Below are 21,945 nucleotides of genomic sequence, written 5' to 3'. Positions count from 1 at the left end.
TGATGTACTAAAAATGAAATGGTAATCATTAACTTTATTAGTTTGAGCATCTAGTGTGTAGGGTTTCGTGACAGCTCATGACACTCAGGAACACAGTAAGAGGGTTCATTTAAATGCTTGCTTGTTGCTCAATGATGCATGAATTTAGGTTTGTTTGGTAACAGCCGCTTTCTTAACTCCGTCCTGAATAGGACATTTGATAACGTTTTAATCTCCTTCCTTACCGTATCTCTGACCCTGGAAACTGAATCTGAGAGAAACAAAACCTGCAACATGACCTGAGCCACGAGCAAAGGCAGAGGCGGGACATCTTCCAGGTGCAAGATAGTCCAAGAATCTGAGAGCTCCAAAAATCTACAGCATGTGAATGAATTAAATTACCTCTACTGGACTCATATTTAATCTTCAACTTTAACACAAATGAGGAGTTTGAACAATTGAGGTTGCGAGGAAACTAGGCGCGTGTCGCCTTTCCTTTATTCAAGTAACAAATATGTAACTGGCAGGAAATCATGTCGCTTCAGAGATCTAATCGGTGCCATCAATCACGTCCATGTACCTGCACACACCCTGCAAAGAATGTTTTCACAGAAATTTGAGTGACTGCTGGTGGCTTAATCTAGCAAAAGAATCTGGCAGCCTCAGTGAGCACCATTTCCTTTGACCCTTTGACTTTTGTGTGATATACAATTACTTTTTATGTCTTTTCATGACATACATCTTTATAACAATTTTTGAAATATATACTATGACTGTCACAGCTCTGCCACTTCTATCTAGTTTTTTCCACCTTTCACTCACCCAATCAGTTCATTCAGTGCACCTGCCAGTCACACTCACCTCATCAGCTCATTACTCTCACCTGCTCACTCTGCCTCCTTCACTATTTAAACGCCTGCCTCACACTGCCTCACTGCCAGATCATTCTCTGCATTCATGCAATACTTTCCCGCATACATCCATGGACTGATTCCCTGTTACCGAGCCTGCCTGTTTTGGACAGCCTTGCCTCTGCCCTGGTAACTCGCTCAGCCTTCTGTCCTTGACCACGAGAATCCTGTCGCTGTTTTCCTGGGAATATTCTTCCTGTGGTGTGTGTTGAAGAAATTAAAGAATTCAAGTCAAACTATTCCTGGTATTGTCGTACTGCTCCTGGGTCCTTACTACACCTGTAACAATGACATTTGAATGATCACGCCATATAGTGGGAATTCTGTAAAGCTCATTAATTGCAGCAGACAACAAACCAACATTCACCCCATCCTGGTCCATGTTAATCTGGTGTTATCCTGTCTGCTGCTGTCAGTAAAAAATATGTGTTTAGATGGTCTTTGCAAAGTTAAGAGGAAACCGCTGCTGTGTGTTGAAACGGTTTTCTTTAAGGCAAAAAACTGTGAATAAAGGTTTCTGCAAAGAGCAGATAAAACGCCTTCCTGTCTTGTTTAAGGAAGTGTCAAAGGCAAGATGATGACGTGCCTTTTCTTTGTCTCCATTGTGTGTCCTTGCCAGCTCAGCTGAAAGGAACAGGAAGCTGTTTTGAGCATAAATGACCATGCATTATGACTGGTTGTTCAGAGCATTTCTCACAGATAACAGCGATGTTTCTGTTAGACTGTTCTCTCTGTCTACGGACAAATAAATTATCATGGCAACTTTGTTCATTTGTCAGACTCTGTCTTATTTGATATTGACTAAAAATCCTCCACTTTCTTCTCCCGACTAGTCTTAGGAATTTTCCACAACACTGCTTTGTGATAAACTATCCTCCCTTCCCCCTCCAAAACCAAGAGAAAATAGTTTAATGTGGTCGTAACAGTAGTAAATTATGGGAATTGTGTTTTTTTTTTTTTTTTTTTTACTGCAACACTCTTGCTTCATTGATACACTGATTTGCCGACTAGCATTTTCATTCTTGGATGAAATTTGTTTGAACAATTTATCAGCCTCGCTTTCTATATTTCTGGTATTATTAAAGTATTAGTGCAGATTTCTATTCCCTTTCGGATCATAACATAACCCGGTCATTGTTGATTCAATTGTTAAGTGATGCTGGCAGCTTGCAGCAACCACACAACCTTCTAAGGACAACAGAAAATGAGATCCACACTCCATGCATTGAGAAACTTTATATTTTCAACCTTCATTATACATGATTGGTTACTTCTTATATGATAGATGATTAGAACCCCAACAAAGAAACTAAGGATACACTCGATAAACTTCTTATATAGTGAAAACAACAAAAGGCAAGTGATTTCAGCTTCAGCATGCTGCACATTTACGGTTATAAAGCAGGATTACTTCAATTTTCAGCAGACCACAAAAACAGAACACAAGGAAAAGGCCTCTCTAATAGAAACACAATCTAAAAGCAAATGTATGTTGAGTGATTGTTAGAATATGGATCATCTTTGAACGCCCTACACCAGAGTTTTGGCTGTCAGCAAACTGACTAGCAGGGTCACCAGTGAGGCCAACTGGCCTGAGGCACTGCTCGGATTCACCCTTCTGGCTGTAAGAGAAGAATTAAAGTTTAGAGTACATCAAATGTATGCATCAAGATTAGTGTTATCAAAAGAGCAAAAGTCATGAGGAGATAAGAGGGTTTTACCTTTCCGATTGAGCGGCATGGTAAGTGGTCCTATTGAGATGCCCGTCATGGCATGCTGGGATACGTCCCTTGCAACTCGGTTGTGGTGGCCTGGGTAGCAGTGCTGCATGAAAACAACATTGGAGGTTTCTGTTAACGCACCTTTTGATAATCTATCCAAACTCATTACGAACGCACACAAACACAGTAGCACTTACAGCAGTGCAGTTGTTGTGTCTCAGAAGACACAGGTGGACCTGGCAGTGCAGGTAGATGGATGAAAAGTTGTTAAAGGTGAACATCTTGAAGGAGAATCGGGCCACCGTGGAGATGCCGTTCGCAACCAGCTCTACTGTACCATCTGCTGGGTTAGGACACCTGGAGGGAGATAGAGGTTACAATGTTACCAGCTGGACTATAAAATAAACAGGGTTAAGTTGTGAAATTGAGGAAGGGTGGAGCGAGTGAAGAGAGGCCCTTCAAGAGTAAATCGTTTTCTGGGTAATCAAGAACCAGTGATCAGAATGCTAAACTACATGAAGTTGCAATAGCTTGTTTACTCTTCATGTATGAGATCCCAGCGGACAGGGTAGCTGGCGTCGTTGACTGGCGTGGCCCAGCAAGAGTCCATAATGGTGGAGATCTGCCTTGCATCGACTCCTTCTGTCCGAATCTCCACATATAGCCTCTGGTCAACTACCATTTCTATGTTCCTGCCACTGGCCAGGGGATAGCGGAAGCCAGCGTCCTGGTAGGGGATCATTCTCGTAAGATACTGTCCATGGCCTGATGGAAGCTTCTTTCTCACAATGCTGCAAAAAAACAACAAAGAAGTTGATTGCACTTGAGAAGGACCAATTCACTGGCTTGCTCTTGGTAACAACGTCTTGTTGACAATCTTTGACACATTCACATTTACAGAACAGGGACAGTTTTTTTTCTTTTCTTTTAACTTTTCTTCGTATTGTTGGTTGAAATGGCAGGTTTATTGATTGCATTGGGTGCAGAATGTGGGTAGTGGAGAAATTACACAACATTTATGACAACAAAGGGCTAAATTATAACTAACTATTTTCAGTCTTTGTCATCATCGAGCATCACTGTCGCAGAAGATAAATACTCAAAAAAGGTTTGAGGTGCAGATGTAGCACTGTTTAATATATGGTCCTGTTATTTAAAAGATAAATATTTTAACATATGTCATGACGTATCACTATGGACATATGTTTACCATAAGAAGGATTGTGGTAATTGTATTCAGTTAGCATAAAACATGTAAAGTAGATGGTGTTGTTATTGTTACCTCTCTACAGGGTTGATGCCCACATCCATAGACAGGGCCTGGGTCAGATGATATTCACAGCAGAAACGCAAATGAATGTTCCTCTGGCGGCTGATTATCCCTCCATGAGGGTCCACGTCACCCTGGATGGTGTTCTCATAGATAAAATGGGTTCCATTGCTCTTAAAATTTAAATGACAAAATGGTAAACTTCAGTAAGGTGCTTGTACTTGTAATATGTCTGATGGAGCACATTAACGTCTAAAATGGACTGTACCCTGAGAGCTGTGCCACACAGCTGGTCGTCATTGTTAAAGCGGAACACCAGTCGTCCGTCCTGGAGAGTCCCATTGCAGGAGTCATCTCGGAGGTGGAGGGCGCTGGAGTGGAAGCCAGCTTCAAACAGCTGGCAGCGCGACACAGACAATTGATCAGGAACATCAGGAACAATTGATGGACGAGTCTACGTATATGAGAGAGAGCTTTAAAAACAATCTGCAGTGTTTGTAGCTAATCTCATAGTTAAAGCTGCACTCATCAATATTTTCCTGTATTAAATAACTACTATATGTAATTTGAAATGTGTTGCTCATAGTGACAAACCCACTGAGTTGTGACTCACAGATATTGTAACAATCCTAATGGTTTATATTGACCATTTAAATCATTTTAACGCTGTTTCCATGAAATCATGTTTCGTCTCTCATTTTGGCATTGTGCACGGTTCACAATACTGCAATACCCATTCAGATTGGCTGAATTCATTTAAAATTGACGCAGAATTTAAAAGTGAATTGGTTTAAGTTGCAGATTGCACTTTTTTCAAGACCGTAATCTTTAGCTTCCACATGCCGTCAGTCGTGCACAAACAGAGTTCTAAGCTCTGGGATTGGATATTATGGCAAGATAACGATGATAAACCGACACCTGAGTGGATATTATTGTTCCGTGGTCTTACGTTGGCGTATATTTCACAAACAATAAAATTGTACCGTGAAGCAATTTCTACGTCTCATCTTACACATATCACATCCGGAATCTTTAAAACAAAGCAGTGTTTTAAATGGAGCTGCCCTCACCGTAGCTCTCATTGTTGGGCCGATGGTGATGTTCATCACAGAAGCAGCCGTGTACACCGCGCTTCTCACCACACCACTCATACTCTGTGCAGTCCAGCTGTTCGCAGGGGTCTGACTCGGCTATGGAGATTGTGGGGAAAGGATGTGACGAAACAAGTAAAAAACTACCTTTTTCCACAGGTAGGACAAATGCTAAAGTTCTGTTAAACTAAGGATTATATCTCTCCTTCATTATTTTGTCTGTTCATTAGCCCTGTGCAAACTTACCACATAGCAAAGCAGAGCGCCACTCAGGGATGTTTAACCCCAAGACAGAGCAGGTGCTCTCGTAGGCGGAGACTGCAGAACACAGCATGCCATTGGCTGGAGTGGAGAGGCAGAGGTCATAGACACAGGAACTGAAAAATGGCTGTGGATCAGAGTGCAGGTGACATGCACTGAATGGACCGCTACTGTTGGTGATGACACTACAGTGCTCAGAGTATTCTTCCATGTAGGGACAGTCATCCAATCCATCATCACTCCTTCCATCAGTGGATCCACATCTAGAAAATAGATGATTTGACTTTGTTTATTTTGACATATTTTTCCATCATATGTCTATTGTTGTGTCTTTATGTCGTGAAGGATTGTTAACCCTGCAAGTTATTTTCATAACATCTCACCCTGGTTGGCTTGTGGAGGATTTCCAGCTGTGTCCAAAGTGATTGTCATTTTGTGCCAAAGTGCCATTGGGCAAGACTTTGTCATCTGAACGATCCCTGTTGAAGTTTCCACACATGCCTGTGACTCTATTTTGATGGTATTGGGCCAGTCTGACCAGTAAAGTGCTTCGGCCGTCAAAGTGAACTTTCAAGTCAATGGCGTCGACCACGATGTAGCTTCCCTGTCTTACTACCTGAGCTAATGTTCCCACAGTGGTGGGAAGAGACACCTCACTTCCATTTACCTGGAAGGAAGAGAGATCAGAGAGAGACGGACAAGAAGGGAGGAGGCACTTGTTAGTAATTATATTTACAATACAGAGATACAGAAAGCTGTTCATCTTGCAAGCAATGAAGAGCTTACCTTTACTCTTTTGTTGGGTCCAATCCTGACATGCACACTCTCTAGTTGATTTGAGAGGTATACATCCACTGCTGACACAAACGACACACGGTTGTTGCCACGGTGATTATTGGTGGCTACTACCTGAAAGTGTTTCTCATTGATGCCGGAGTTCACACTCTCAGTAATGATGTAAGAGCATGTGCCCTGGAAATGGGCCAGTGCCCCATCATAGGTGATGTAGTGTGGATCGCCCGTAACAGTGCAAGTAGACATCTCATCTAAACAGCCCAGCTGGCCATTTCTGATGGTGCACTCTTGTGTAGAAGTGCAAGATGCAGCAGAACAGCGCAGGTCATTGGGAGCATGGCATTCACACCGCTGGGAGCAACCCTCTGTCCAGAAGGATTCACCAGCCTGTAACATGTGAGAAAAACAGATGCAATAAAAATGATAATGTGCTACAACTACAGTTGGTCAAGGTACAATATGGCAGTTGTGACACAATATATGTAGCACAATAAAGTAGAAAATATTTGGTTCTCTGTCAACAGTATTTCTAAATGTCTTGTTACTTGATCATTTTAGGCAAATGAGGATCGCTTTTTATTGAGCACACTGATGCTGGCTGATTAAAAAAGAAGACAAAAGGATTCTGATATCTGTGATATAAGAGAGTTGCTTGACCAAAGTGAAATGATTATGTGCAAATAAATCACAGAGACTGTCAGATAAATTATTCGGGCACAGTGATACAAATCTGGTTTCTTATCCATTTAGAGCTATATGACTTACATTATAGTAGAACCCGTCATATTGGCAGCCACAGCTTTCCACGGGGACACATCTTGTCCCACTCCTGAGAAAACCTTCATTACAGAAACATCCCTCAGAGCAGACCTGCTCACAGATGGCATCAACGCTGCTGGCACAGATGTGACCACAGTCGGTACCACACAGCTCATAATGGCTGTTGGCGGGACAGTCAAGTCCTTCATGAGAGAGGAATTAAATGATGCATGTCAGATGGTTGAAAATGATTCAGTAAATTAACATAGCCTACACGTAGATGCAGTAGGTCGAGACTTCTTTGATTGTTTCCTCGGCTGTTTAAATAGTGGATAAACAACACATTGACTCGTTGACTTACTGCAGGTGGTGTTCTGTCTCCAAGGGTAGATTCGAACATTAGCAGACTGACAGGCAGTGACGTACGTCTGAATGGCTCTGCACAGAAGATCTTGGCCTTCACTTCCCGACACACAAACATCAAACACGCAGTCCCTGAAATATGGCGCTGGGTTCACCTCCTCATGGCAGAAGCTTAAGGGGCCGTCAGATGCCTGAATCACCTGACATTGGGCTCTAGCAGGTAGCTCATTGTTGCATTGTGGGCAGGAGGAGCCACACCCATCACTGCAGGTGTAGTTGCTTGCCACTTTCCAGGCTGTCCCAAACTCCTGTGGAGTGGTAACCATCGTTCCAGATGGGGTGTGGAAGTCATCATTTGGATTTCCATTGAAGTTTCCACAAAGTCCACATGTTTTTTGTCTGTAATGAAGACAATAATTAAATACACACAGAGTCAAAAATATGTTTATACATTGAAGCTACATGATTTAAACATTTGTAATAAAATATCTTTCAGAATGTAAACTAAAGCATTCAAACATGGGCTGCAGTAAATGGCAGTTACCTGTAACTTGGAGGTACAGAGACAGACACTGTACTATATCCATCGTACATGACCCTCAGGCCAAACTCAGCACTGACATATGTGCGAAATCCACTTGCATAGATTGCAAGACTTCCATTCAGGAGAATAGGTAAGCTTTTAGTTACTCCGTTCACCTTTAACAAAGAAAATTGGATTAACAATCATAGATTTGTATTTTTGTTGCAACTATATGGTGCTTTTAAAAATGATAGTTGCAAACCCAGCATAGATTAAAAATAGAGGGAAGGTCAGGAGAAAGAATATCTCTAACTATTCAGAATTTGTGTAACTCACCTGTACCACACCACTGCTCTCCCTCGACATGTGCACTCGATAGCCCCCGACATTCACAAAAACTTCTGCTGTGATTGAAACTGGCCGCCCTCTCCACGGCTCATTCTTAGCTTCCACAGAAAATTGGTGAAGCCCATGAGTGGCATTACAAAGGGTCGCCAAAACATAGCGGCAGGTTCCCTGGAAGTCATAGGCCTTGCGATCAAAAGTGAGGTAGTGGGGGTCACCAGAGGCAGAGCAGGTGCCATGAGGGTTGGGATGGCAGCCAACAGGCGTTGGAGATACAGTGGACTGCCCCAGTAGTGCCATTACAGGAACACAAGCTCTGACATTCCTCACCATCCCAGAATCGCTCTCCTGCTCGCCGATAGCGTCCTTGGTGATGGCATCCGCAGGCTGTAGGTCGCACGCACTGGTTGCCATTAAGGATAAAACCATCATCACACTGGCACCCATCCTGGCACACAGTGTCACAGACGAAAGGGAAAGAGAGGCTGGGGCAGGTGGAAGGACAAGAACTTCCACAGACTTCATGATGGCTGTTTTGGGGGCAGGTTTGCTCTAGAGACGAAGAAAAAATCAATTAATTTAGCAAAGTCATTTACATTATATCAAAACAACCTACACCAAAACGGGGCACAGTGCTTACCACAGTGAGTTGCATTCCTCCAGCGTCCAAGGGCAAAGCCCTGCTGTTGACACATCAGTGCATAATCTCGTAGGACCTCACATAGTGCTGATGCTGGATCTCTAGAGGCTCTAAGGATCCCCACACATGCAGTCACATGCTGCTGGGAGTCCTCCATGGCCAAGCATTGGGCAAATGGCCCACTTGGTGAGCCAAGAATGCCACAGTACTCACGGGAATTGTTATGTGTTGTAGAGTCATGATTTACACTTTCCACACATTGTGCAGCGAGAGAGCCGTCCCGCCAACTGTCCCCAAAGTCCTGAGGGCTGGTGACCAGAATGCCGTTGGGTGTGCGGAAGTCGTCACGTGGCTGGCCATTGTAATTACCACAGAGTCCACCTAATGAACCGTTGTAGATACCAGGTGCAGTGACACGCACAAAGTGAGGCCAAACTGTCTGCACAGTTACACCAAAGGAAGTGCGAATGATGATACTGTGAATGCTGCTCTGGTAGATTTGGATTCGGTTGGATGCCGAGCTGAATGGTAGTCTTATCCGCTGACTGTCAACCTAAAGGGCCATTTGAACAGCAGATCAAATTACTTTGTAGTTCACAAGATTTAAACAAAGGTATGTGCTGTTAAATATTCAGAAGAAACGATTAAATCATTAAAGAACCTAAAACAGTTGTAATAATATTCATATTACTAAACTTTCTCACGTCAGCAATCCTTTTGTCAAATTTGTCTTCATTAGAGTTCAGATGCCTAACTTTTAAAATGTTGGATGTATCACATCGGAATCTGTCTTTTCAAAAAAGTTCCAATCACTTACCTCTACTCTGCTGCTCGCCATCTCAATAGACACGTGTGTTCCCTCTGCCTCAAGCTTTAGCAACCTGGAAAAACCCTGCTGGCCTCTGGGCAGTTTTTCTGCTGTCACCACAAAATGTGGGTAACTAGACAATCCCATTACTTTGGCAAGGGTCAATCGACACGCCCCAGGATACAGGTATGTCAAACCATCAAACGTTTGATATGACACTGGGCCTTTTATCCAGCATGTTCCATAGCTGTTAGGTCTGCATCCTCTTTCTCCCTCCTCCACACGGCATGATTCAAGTGGACCACAGCCATGGGAACGGCAAGTCATGGAGCCATAACTGCAGCTACAACGTCTACCACAGTCGTTGTCTAGTATTACAGTTTCTCCAGAGCGGTAGTAGCGACCCTCAAAGCTGCAGCCACACTCAGCATGAGGGATGCAGACCCCACCACTAAGTATGTAGCCTGAATTGCAGATGCAGCTCTCCTGGACAGGAAGAGGGCAGTCGAAGGTAGAATTGGGGCTGACACAGGTAGCTGGACATGATGTGCCTCGCGGCTCAAAGTGGCTGTTTGCTGGGCATTGGATTTCTAGACAAAAGAAAACAAGATGTATCTTGACATCATGACAGCCCAAGGATTATATGAAATAATGTTTTTGACTGACAGACATACCACAGAAGCCTTGCCTCCTCCAGCTTGGCAGCTGTACACCATTCTGTTGACACCGACTTGCATACACATTTAGGGCTTGGCACAGAATGGGTTGATATCCTTCTCCTACACACAGATCATACACACAGCTTTGCAAAAAGGTATGTGGGGGAAGTTGTTGATGGCAAGCAGCAAAAGGTCCAGAAGTGCTCTGGAGGATACCACAATGAGCAGTATTGCTGTACAAAGCTGTCTGAGCCTCAGTACAGGCAGCACAGCTCAGACCTCCACACTGTGCCTCACAACCAGGCTCATTGTCTCCCAATGCTTGCCAGCTGTTGGCAAAATCCACATCAGAGCTGACAACTTGTCCTTGGCGGGTTTGAAAGTCATCCCTGTGATCATTGTTGAAGTTTCCACACAGGCCACATGTTGCATTCTGGTAAGTGTAGGGCACCCTGATCCGAACATAATGATTTGTGTCATAAGACACCTCCAAGCCAAAGTCAGTACTGACGATCACAGAAAAACCTGACTCGTAAACCTGGACCGTGCCATTGTTGAGAGCGAATGGAGTGTCTGCGAAGATGCCATTAACCTGTAAACACACCAACAAGCAAAGACATAGTTGTAAAAATATGAACAAAATTAATATATCACAGTAAGTGGAGACTTATTTCTTAATACCAACCTTAACTGCACCACGACGTCCCTTGACAAGCTCAATGGTTTCATTATAGACAAACACTTTGACCAGTCGTGTCCAGGAAACATGAGTGCTGCCCCGATGCTCGTTCTTGCCCTCTACTCTATAGTAGGGCAACCCACGACCACATTGCTCAGAGAGAACATAAGTGCAGGTGCCTTGGAAGTGAAACACTGTGTTATCGAAGGTATAGTAATGTGGATCACCACTGATGGTGCAGGTGCCTCTCCGCACCGTCTGGCAGCTGAACTGAAAGGCAGTAGGTTGGCAGATTTGGGAAAAGGAGCAGCGTTGGTTGTGACACTGCAGGCCTGCTGAGGTGCAGGTGCACTTCTGTGCACAGGTACTGTCACTCCAGAATGAGTCACCAAGCTGCACGGATTCATCTTCAGAAGAAAGAAAGGAAAAGTTCACTTCACGGAATAGACTGAAACGTGTCGACACTATTACTTTTAAAACATTCAACATTTCCTTTAATTTGTTGTGGACAATTTTGCCTTTGTTTTTACAATAAACAATAGAACGGTGACAAAAATTAGGGGATAAAGAAGAGGATGCCTTGCAAGAAAAGTTGTCAACCGCCTTACTTGAGACATTACATTGTCACCTTTTGAGAACTGCTTTGGTATGAAATGAAAAAACTTAACTTGCAATGCAATGCAATTCAATTGTATATATATATATATATTTGTGTATATATATATATATATGTGTGTATATATGTGTATATATATATATATATATGTGTGTATATATATATATATGTATATATGTATGTGTGTGTATACATATATGTATATATATGTGTGTATGTATGCTAACAATATCAAGCAGGCAGTTTACAATTAATATCTTATTTAAAAATAAAATCAATTAATTACCTGTTCACATGTGCTTCTTTGGCTCCTGTGCTTCTCTTCCTTGTCAGCCTGCAGCACTGCAACAAGGCTTTTATACTGTAAAAGTTGGAACAGACCCAAACATCTGTTGTTCCACTGATTCTATCAATATAATCTCATTGCTTCCTCATAACAAGTGAACCAAACCTCCCATTGGCCATTTATAATAATACAGATTATCAGAATTGGTTCAGCAGAAACAAAAACGAGGTGTTCTATTCTACCGAAGGCTGTAATACAGAAGCAAGGAAGTTGTTAGAAAGTTATTTAAGTGTCGATGTACTTGCTTCAAAGGAGTATTAATTAATGTTATGTCTCAAATGATATTGGTGACCGTCGTAAAAAACAAAATGCACGCAGACCTTTACTGGCTGGTGCATGATCATAGAAAATGAGGATGATTGATTTGTTGTTCACAAATCATTTGTTGTTCAGTGACGGTGTCATAGTAGCCTTCTTAATGGGTGAGAATAACAATTCAGCAATTATTTAAAGGATTTTCAATAAAAGACAATAAACAAACAAACATTCTATTGTCTTTCGGTCGCCATCCATTTGAGCGTATCAGTTCTTTTAAGTTCTTTTGAAAAAGAGTGTAATGATTGTGAAGATATTATTATAACTTATCAGTAGATTTATATATCTTCTATATGTTTAGTCCAGCATTCAGTTCCCTTTTTTGTTTATTTCTAGTTTAGTTAAAAGTAACCTTGTTTATTCATTAGAAAAGTAAAGGGTACCACCATCTAAATTAACTTAAGAATACCAATATGTTATTTCCATGGTCTAGAGAAGTTCAATCATTTCAATCATTATTTATGAACATGACTCTCTCAAAGCCAGAAACCAGGGAAGTAAATCTATAATTAGTATAAAGTCTGATGCTGCTCCATAGACAATGGATGGGAGGCTCAGGTCATAGGAATAACACGCAGTAATCTTTAAAATGTGTGTAGTTCCCCTTTTACAGTCACGCCATTAACTACCTGCCAGTAAATCTGAATGGTTTAAGTAGGTGTGTAACTAACTGGAAAACCGACTCATGAAAAGAAACTATGTGAAAAATGTTGAGGGACTTCAGCAATGTGACAGTTTGAAATGTGCAAGATGAAGGAGTGTTGGCATGCAGCATAAAATCAACAAACACTCAACCACAGTGTTTCAAGACAATAAAGGCTGTCATGGGTTAATCTACCGGAGTCGCACGATTTGTTCTTTATCTTCCAGGTACTTACACATTTGACAAACAATTAATAGCTTTTATTTCATCCATGTCGCATTATTTTTTGCAAAATCTAATCAAGAATGACAATCGATACAGAGGATGACATTGGTGGTAAAACAACAGTTATTATAAGGAAGTAAAAGTTGATGCTTGAACGGATTGTTTGCCCGATTCTGCCTATGGACTTCATATCCTCTGATCAACAAGCTATCCTAACCGTAGTCATTCATCACTCAGGACCTTCCATTGTAGTGTTTAACGTAAACAATGTTACAGTAAATGATGAAATGACAGATGAGGAAGCAGTCAGGCTCCCCACGACCAGGCTCTGTGCCTGTCTTCTGCCAGCGTGAAGAGGACACTCTCCACTATCAACACCCGCAAGGCAACAGGTCCAGACAACATCCCTGGTCGCGTGTTGAAGGACTGCGCAGAGGAGCTTAAGGATGTCTTCACGGATGTCTTTAATACTTCTCTGAGACAAGCTGTTGTTCCATCATGCTTCAAGGCCACCATCATCATACCTGTGCCAAAGAAACCCACTCCGTCCTGCTATAATGACTACCGTCCGGTGGCACTGACCCCCATAATCATGAAGTGCTTTGAACGGCGAGTCATGTCACACATCAAATCCATTCTTCCCCCCACCCTGGACCCTTTCCAGTTTGCATACCGTGCCAAGCGGTCCACGGAGGATGCAATCTGCTCTGCTCTCCACCCAGCCCTCACCCATCTGGACTCAAAAGACGCATATGTGAGAATGCTGTTCATAGACTTTAGTTCAGCATTCAACACCATAATCCCACAAAAACTCATCTTCAAACTTGACCAGCTGGGGCTCAACACCTCGCTGTGTAACTGGCTGCTGGACTTCCTCAGCGAGAGGCCACAATCAGTACGTGTCGGCAACAACACCTCGAGCAGCATCACACTGAGCACAGGGGCCCCTCAAGGCTGTGTGCTCAGTCCACTGCTCTTCACCTTGCTGACACACGACTGCACTACAACCTACAGCACCAATCACATGGTCAAGTTTGCAGACGACACAACTCTGGTTGGTCTCATCACCAACAACGATGAGACCCACTATAGGAAGGAGGTCAGCCTTCTGACCACGTGGTGCAGAGACAACAACCTCCTTCTGAATAACAGCAAGACCAAGGAGATTATTGTTGACTTCCGGAGAGGCCACACTCAACACCCACCACTGACCATCAATGGTGCTGATATAGAGAGAGTGAGCAGCACCAAATTCCTGGGGGTGGACATCAGTGAGGACCTCTCGTGGACAGCCAACACAACATCACTGGCAAAGAAAGCCCATTGGCGCCTCTACTTTCTCCGCAAACTAAAGAAGGCAAGAACACCACCACCCATCATGTGCACCTTTTACCGAGGCACCATTGAGAGCATCCTGACAAACTGCATCACTGTGTGGGGCGGAAGCTGCACTGACTACAACAGGAAAGCCCTGCAGCGCATAGTGAACACAGCTGGAAGGATCATTGGTGCCTCACTCCCCTCCCTGCAGGACATATATGACACTCGCCTCATCCGCAAAGTGACCATGATTGTGCGCGACTCCAGCCACTCCTCACACAGTCTCTTCAGCCTCCTGCCCTCTGGGAGAAGATACCGGAGCCTCCGTGCTCGCACCACCAGACTCTCAAACAGCTTCGTCCACCAGGCTCTTAGGAAGCTGAACTCTCTGAAATCTCTCCCTCCTCTCTTTTAAGACTCCCCATGTCCAACTGCTGCTAAATACAGATTGATAGCTTTTTTGTTTTTTTCTCTTATTACATATATTTATTGTCAAAATGTTTTTTAATGTTTTTTAATCTATTTCACTGTATTCACTTTATATGTTTATGTTGGACTAGAGAGAAACGTCTTTTCAACTCCCCTGTATGTTCAGTATATTGTGGAATTGACAATAAAGCAAACTTTGAGAGGTTTCATATACTGGAAGCAACGCAGCTATGTAGTCCGCCGTTTTTGGAAAACACTGTCCTGCATATTATGTTATATATATATATATATATATATTCATATCATGTATGATGACAAATTCACGGTCTGAAAAATTCTTAGTTAAGCCATTATGTGTCATTATATTATCAGTTACATTGCAACACTAATAATTCCAATAGTTGGAATTAGAAATAATGCATTTGCAAAAATGCATGTTGTCACATATCTGCTCTAAAACTGTAACAAAGAGACACACGAGTATACTTAACAAATATAATGGTTTATTAACCTTGGAGTCATGTTCGACAGCAACCCCTCCTTTGAACACCACGTCAAACAAATCACCAGAACTGCCTTTTTCCACTTAAAAAACATAGCCCGTCTCCGCCCATCACGCTCCTCATCTGCTGCTGAAACTCTGATCCACGCCTTCATCACTTCCAGAATCGACCACTGCAACAGCATTCTTCACAGCACATCATCCAAAATCCTAAACAAACTCCAGTACATCCAAAACTCTGCTGCTCGCCTGCTCACCCACTCCCACTCCTGCTCCCGTGACCACATCACCCCTGTTCTCCAGAACCTCCACTGGCTCCCCGTCCCACAACGGATCGAATACAAAATCCTTCTCCTCACTCACAAAGCCCTCCACAATCAGGCCCCCTCCTACCTCACCGACCTGCTTCACCACCACACTCCATCCCACCGGCTCCGCTCCTCTGATGCCAACCTCCTGTCCCTTCTTAATGGGTGAGAATAACAATTCTGCAATTATTTAAAGGATTTTCAATAAAAGACAATAAACAAACAAACGTTCTATTGTCTTTCGGTCGCCATCCATTTGAGCGTATCAGTTCTTTTAAGTTCTTTTGAAAAAGCAGTGTAATAATTGTGAAGATATTATAACTTATCAGTAGCTTTATATGTCTTCTATATGTTTAAAATTTTTTAAACATATACTTTTATTAGAAACTTGGTCAAAAATACGCTCCATTTGAGGAGCCTTTTGTGAACACTTTCTGAGGCTGAGGTTGGCTGTGTATTTTTTTTTTATTCGCCGTGCTGCACTTTCAAAGGAATGTTAATTCACAACCAAGTTCCTGGTTGTTACTGTAAATGCTTCACGTCTTCCTCCTTCTGGCATGACACCTTTTACCTGGTTGAACTAGTGAAGTGAGGTAAAGGTCGTTTCCATGTTAATGCGATAAGAAACATACACATAGAATAGAAATAGCTTTTCTACTGTGATTTCTAGTTGTAAATATTAAATCTAGCTCCTTTCGTCCTCTGGGTTTTGATACATTTCCAACTTACTGATTGAAGCATCTTTTTGTTCTGAAAACATTAAACCAACTTCCTTCCCACTACCACATATTTGTATTGAATTCATTGTTTATATGTTTCATTTAGTTTTTAAAAAGTGTATATTTTTGCATAAATGAGCACAGAATAGACTACAGAGAGAACAAGAGGAAACTACCTGGTATATAATAATAAGAATAAAGATTAAATACCATTAAAATAAAACGCATTAGAAGTTAAGTACAACAAATGGATGACATTAATTCAAGGCTGGTATATACCATTGCTGAAACAATATACTAAATAATAAGACAAGTTTCTTTGATATGTTGACATCTGTTGACTAAACTTGATCGAAATGATTATATTGAAGACAATACTTTCTTTGTAGTTTGAGTGTCTTTGTTTCAGTTTCTGCTCTGTGCTATGAGACATGAGCTGAAGGAGCTGAACATTTTGATAGTTGAAAGGTTTCTGTAGCTTAAAAAATGAAGAAGAAGCGTTGCGACGAAAAACGGGGGGACGGAAGAAATAGAGGAATAAAGAAACAGGATAACAATATTTGGAATGCTTAACAGCATTCCAACAATAAAGATTAAATACCATTAAAATAAAACGCATTAGAAGTTAAGTACAACAAATGGATGACATTAATTCAAGGCTGGTATATACCATTGCTGAAACAATATACTAAATAATAAGACAAGTTTCTTTGATATGTTGACATCTGTTGACTAAACTTGATCGAAATGATTATATTGAAGACAACACTTTCTTTGTAGTTTGAGTGTCTTAGTTTCAGTTTCTGCTCTGTGCTACATGTTTATACATTAGGTTTATGATGTACTAAAAATGAAATGGTAATCATTAACTTTATTTGTTTGAGCATCTAGTGTGTAGGGTTTCGTGACAGCTCATGACACTCAGGAACACAGTAAGAGGGTTCATTTAAATGCTTGCTTGTTGCTCAATGATGCATGAATTTATGTTTGTTTGGTAACAGCCGCTTTCTTAACTCCGTCCTGAATAGGACATTTGATAACGTTTTAATCTCCTTCCTTACCGTATCTCTGACCCTGGAAACTGAATCTGAGAGAAACAAAACCTGCAACATGACCTGAGCCACGAGCAAAGGCAGAGGCGGGACATCTTCCAGGTGCAAGATAGTCCAAGAATCTGAGAGCTCCAAAAATCTACAGCATGTGAATGAATTAAATTACCTCTACTGGACTCATATTTAATCTTCAACTTTAACACAAATGAGGAGTTTGAACAATTGAGGTTGCGAGGAAACTAGGCGCGTGTCGCCTTTCCTTTATTCAAGTAACAAATATGTAACTGGCAGGAAATCATGTCGCTTCAGAGATCTAATCTGTGCCATCAATCACGTCCATGTACCTGCACACACCCTGCAAAGAATGTTTTCACAGAAATTTGAGTGACTGCTGGTGGCTTAATCTAGCAAAAGAATCTGGCAGCCTCAGTGAGCACCATTTCCTTTGACCCTTTGACTTTTGTGTGATATACAATTACTTTTTATGTCTTTTCATGACATACATCTTTATAACAATTTTTGAAATATATACTATGACTGTCACAGCTCTGCCACTTCTATCTAGTTTTTTCCACCTTTCACTCACCCAATCAGTTCATTCAGTGCACCTGCCAGTCACACTCACCTCATCAGCTCATTACTCTCACCTGCTCACTCTGCCTCCTTCACTATTTAAACGCCTGCCTCACACTGTCTCACTGCCAGATCATTCTCTGCGTTCATGCAATACTTTCCCGCATACATCCATGGACTGATTCCCTGTTGCCGAGCCTGCCTGTTTCGGACAACCTCGCCTTGCCTCTGCCCTGGTAACTCGCTCAGCCTTCTGTCCTTGACCACGAGAATCCTGTCGCTGTTTTCCTGGGAATATTCTTCCTGTGGTGTGTGTTGAAGAAATTAAAGAATTCAAGTCAAACTATTCCTGGTATTGTCGTACTGCTCCTGGGTCCTTACTACACCTGTAACAATGACATTTTAATGATCACGCCATATAGTGGGAATTCTGTAAAGCTCATTAATTGCAGCAGACAACAAACCAACATTCACCCCATCCTGGTCCATGTTAATCTGGTGTTATCCTGTCTGCTGCTGTGTCAGTAAAAAATGTGTTTAGATGGTCTTTGCAAAGTTAAGAGGAAACCGCTGCTGTGTGTTGAAACGGTTTTCTTTAAGGCAAAAAACTGTGAATAAAGGTTTCTGCAAAGAGCAGATAAAACGCCTTCCTGTCTTGTTTAAGGAAGTGTCCAAGGCAAGATGATGACGTGCCTTTTCTTTGTCTCCATTGTGTGTCCTTGCCAGCTCAGCTGAAAGGCGTCCTGGTAGGGGATCATTCTCGTAAGATACTGTCCATGGCCTGATGGAAGCTTCTTTCTCACAATGCTGCAAAAAAACAACAAAGAAGTTGATTGCACTTGAGAAGGACCAATTCACTGGCTTGCTCTTGGTAACAACGTCTTGTTGACAATCGTTGACACATTCACATTTACAGAACAGGGACAGTTTTTTTTTCTTTTCTTTTAACTTTTCTTCGTATTGTTGGTTGAAATGGCAAGTTTATTGATTGCATTGGGTGCAGAATGTGGGTAGTGGAGAAATTACACAACATTTATGACAACAAAGGGCTAAATTATAACTAACTATTTTCAGTCTTTGTCATCATCGAGCATCACTGTCGCAGAAGATAAATACTCAAAAAAGGTTTGAGGTGCAGATGTAGCACTGTTTAATATATGGTCCTGTTATTTAAAAGATAAATATTTTAACATATGTCATGACGTATCACTATGGACATATGTTCACCATAAGAAGGATTGTGGTAATTGTATTCAGTTAGCAGAAAACATGTAAAGTAGATGGTGTTGTTATTGTTACCTCTCTACAGGGTTGATGCCCACATCCATAGACAGGGCCTGGGTCAGATGGTATTCACAGCAGAAACGCAAATGAATGTTCCTCTGGCGGCTGATTATCCCTCCATGAGGGTCCACGTCACCCTGGATGGTGTTCTCATAGATAAAATGGGTTCCATTGCTCTTAAAATTTAAATGACAAAATGGTAAACTTCAGTAAGTTGCTTGTACTTGTAATATGTCTGATGGAGCACATTAACGTCTAAAATGGACTGTACCCTGAGAGCTGTGCCACACAGCTGGTCGTCATTGTTAAAGTCTTGAAACGAGTCGACACGATTACTTTTAAAACATTCAACATTTCCTTTAATTTGTTGTGGACAATTTTGCCTTTGTTTTTACAATAAACAATAGAACGGTGACAAAAATTAGGGGATAAAGAAGAGGATGCCTTGCAAGAAAAGTTGTCAACCGCCTTACTTGAGACATTACATTGTCACCTTTTGAGAACTGCTTTGGTATGAAATGAAAAAACTTAACTTGCAATGCAATTCAATTGTATTGCATTGCAATTGTATTGCATTGCAATATATATTCTAATGTAATAGCAGTATGCACATTATACTCAGCTGTGTACAGCAAAATACACATTGTTTATTTAGTTCAACAAACACTTAATACATATCTCCATAGAGTGGTGAACACATATCCACATTACTGTAAAGAACTATATGGTGACCACCCTCTGGTTCTGATCTTACCATTGTAAGGACAGCCTCCTGATCCATGGTCTGTCCGGAAAGCCCAGCGACCGGGCACATTGACATTGCTGCTCAGGCGGAAATTTGAGTTACTGCCTGATGCATTGTTAGAGAATGATCCAGGGATGGTGAAATGGTGAGTGGAGTTCACTGTGTCATATCCAGCCTGGAAATACATGTCACATAAATACAAGTACTTTTATTTTTTGATTTTGCACATCTGCATTCAGGTTTAAGTAAGTCATGGCCACTTTTACATTGTAAGTCACATATCATTGTAATGCCTCTAACCTGTATATTTCGGTTTGTTGAGGCTATTATCCCATAATTCATCAGCACAAATGAGTACTGGCCACCAGAGATCAAGACTGCTTGAAATGTTGTTTGCTGAAAAAAAATTACTTGTGGTTATTATTGTAAATATATGTTGTAATATGTCAAATACAGGTCATGTGTTTCGTCTTTTAGAACAAGATAACTTACTGTTCCAGTGCTGGGATAGTAGTACACCTCATACCATGTTGCAACAAAGACCCAGTTGGCATTGAAACTCAATCCTGGGAAGTAACGATTAATGTCTCGCGTAGCTTGGTGGAGGATGCTGCCACTGGTGTATTGGTTGTAGTAGACCTGACCATTCGCGCTGTTGTCTAAATCTGTCCAGAGTGGAGCAATGACGTCCCTGTATCCATACAGTGGAAACCTTTGAGGGGTGTAACTTCCCGAACGTGAGTTAAAGGTCAGATGTCCATTGTGGTTCACCTGGAAACAAGTTAACCAGTTCTTACTAACGAAGAATTAGTAACATTTACTCCACCCACCAACATATGTATTGCTCGTACTTTATAACCTTATTATAACAATATATTGACAACAACCTAACTGCAGTACTTCTTTGATACCTGTTTCAGTTGAAGACAAATATAAAGTAGCATTAGTTTGATAACATAGTGCAGTTTGTTTTACTTCTCCAATTTATTCATTAACTTCATTAATTTATTTATTGCACATTTACAACACAGTTCTTGTGATTTGCTAACCAGATTCCTCCACAAAACATAACATATGGATTTTGTATTTGCTAATATTATATTTACATACATAAATCTGATTATGCGACCGTCCGAAATACAGAAATGGTTGTTGCAGGCGAATGGTAGGAGAACTTCCATCATCTTCGGCAGTGCTTCTTGTTCCGGTAATTGGGTAGAGGGGTCCTAGAAAGAACAACAGATATCACATTTTTAAGTAGCGATGGAATGTCCATCCATCGTGTTTTTTTGTACATTTCTAGATCACCACACCTATCATACCAATGTTTGATACAAAATATGCTATTTGTGTTTTTGTGGACTCTTTTAATCTAATATTCTGACCAACCAAAATAAACCTTTTTCCCAGCAGCCATTATGGCATGTTATAGCAGGAACAGAACATATGTCAATGAAAACATTAGAAAAGACAGAATTCTCTCAAAGGCTCACTGGCTTTGCTTTCTGGGACAGTCAAAATTACTTCTGTCAAAAAGTTCTAATTTAAAAAGCAATGTAACACCACCTGAAGATCTTGTTTTCTACACCATAAAATCACCGTTGGGCATAGTTGCAGGTGCAGCACAGTAATCTTTGTACCACATACCAAGTGCAACCAGAGGGTGGCGGTGAAACTCCACCTTTCAACCTCGTATTCATAACTTGTTAACTTGTAAATTAAAACAAAGCAAAGCAATGCCTTGGGTGTGGTACCTCTGCAACCTCCACACTGGCATAGGATGTAAATTGTGTATTTTGTATATATGTATGTCTATATATATATATATATATATATATAATCTTGAAGTAATAACTAGAGCAACTGTATGACTGACATTTGAATAGCATGAACAAATTACTAAGAGATTATCTAAACTTCAATTCACCTGTCGTCTGAGGAGTCACCGTACCTATGAAAACAAACATATTTAATTGGATAAAAATCTGTCTGCTTTTCTAACATCAAAAACAAATTCAGTTAGTGAATTTAGGTAAATACAACAAAAATAAAAATGTATTTAAT

The 21,945-nt window shown here is 41.3% G+C and overlaps 1 protein-coding gene across 1 annotated transcript; it reads right to left on the bottom strand.

Annotated features, from left to right (window-relative positions):
* Positions 1–2,180: 2,180 nt before the first annotated feature.
* Positions 2,181–21,490, bottom strand: LOC306794522 (alpha-tectorin-like; the record flags this gene model as incomplete). The annotated part of the gene is given in 25 exon segments (XM_079292629.1): positions 2,181–2,512; positions 2,612–2,714; positions 2,809–2,968; positions 3,151–3,402; positions 3,894–4,054; positions 4,150–4,314; positions 4,316–4,335; positions 4,952–5,071; positions 5,219–5,496; positions 5,617–5,900; positions 6,020–6,415; positions 6,794–6,990; positions 7,149–7,549; positions 7,695–7,849; positions 8,010–8,277; positions 8,279–8,570; positions 8,659–9,211; positions 9,476–10,056; positions 10,141–10,717; positions 10,811–11,211; positions 19,891–20,056; positions 20,182–20,277; positions 20,374–20,652; positions 20,992–21,107; positions 21,481–21,490. Coding segments are annotated over 25 exon segments (6,123 nt in total). The 3' UTR covers positions 2,181–2,420.
* Positions 21,491–21,945: the final 455 nt, after the last annotated feature.

The sequence above is a fragment of the Melanostigma gelatinosum genome, assembly GCF_949748355.1.
Source record: "Melanostigma gelatinosum genome assembly, chromosome: 21".
Classification (NCBI taxonomy): domain Eukaryota; kingdom Metazoa; phylum Chordata; class Actinopteri; order Perciformes; family Zoarcidae; genus Melanostigma; species Melanostigma gelatinosum.
The sequence above is the reverse complement of the archived record's forward strand: the minus strand, read 5'-3'. Positions and strand labels throughout refer to the sequence as shown.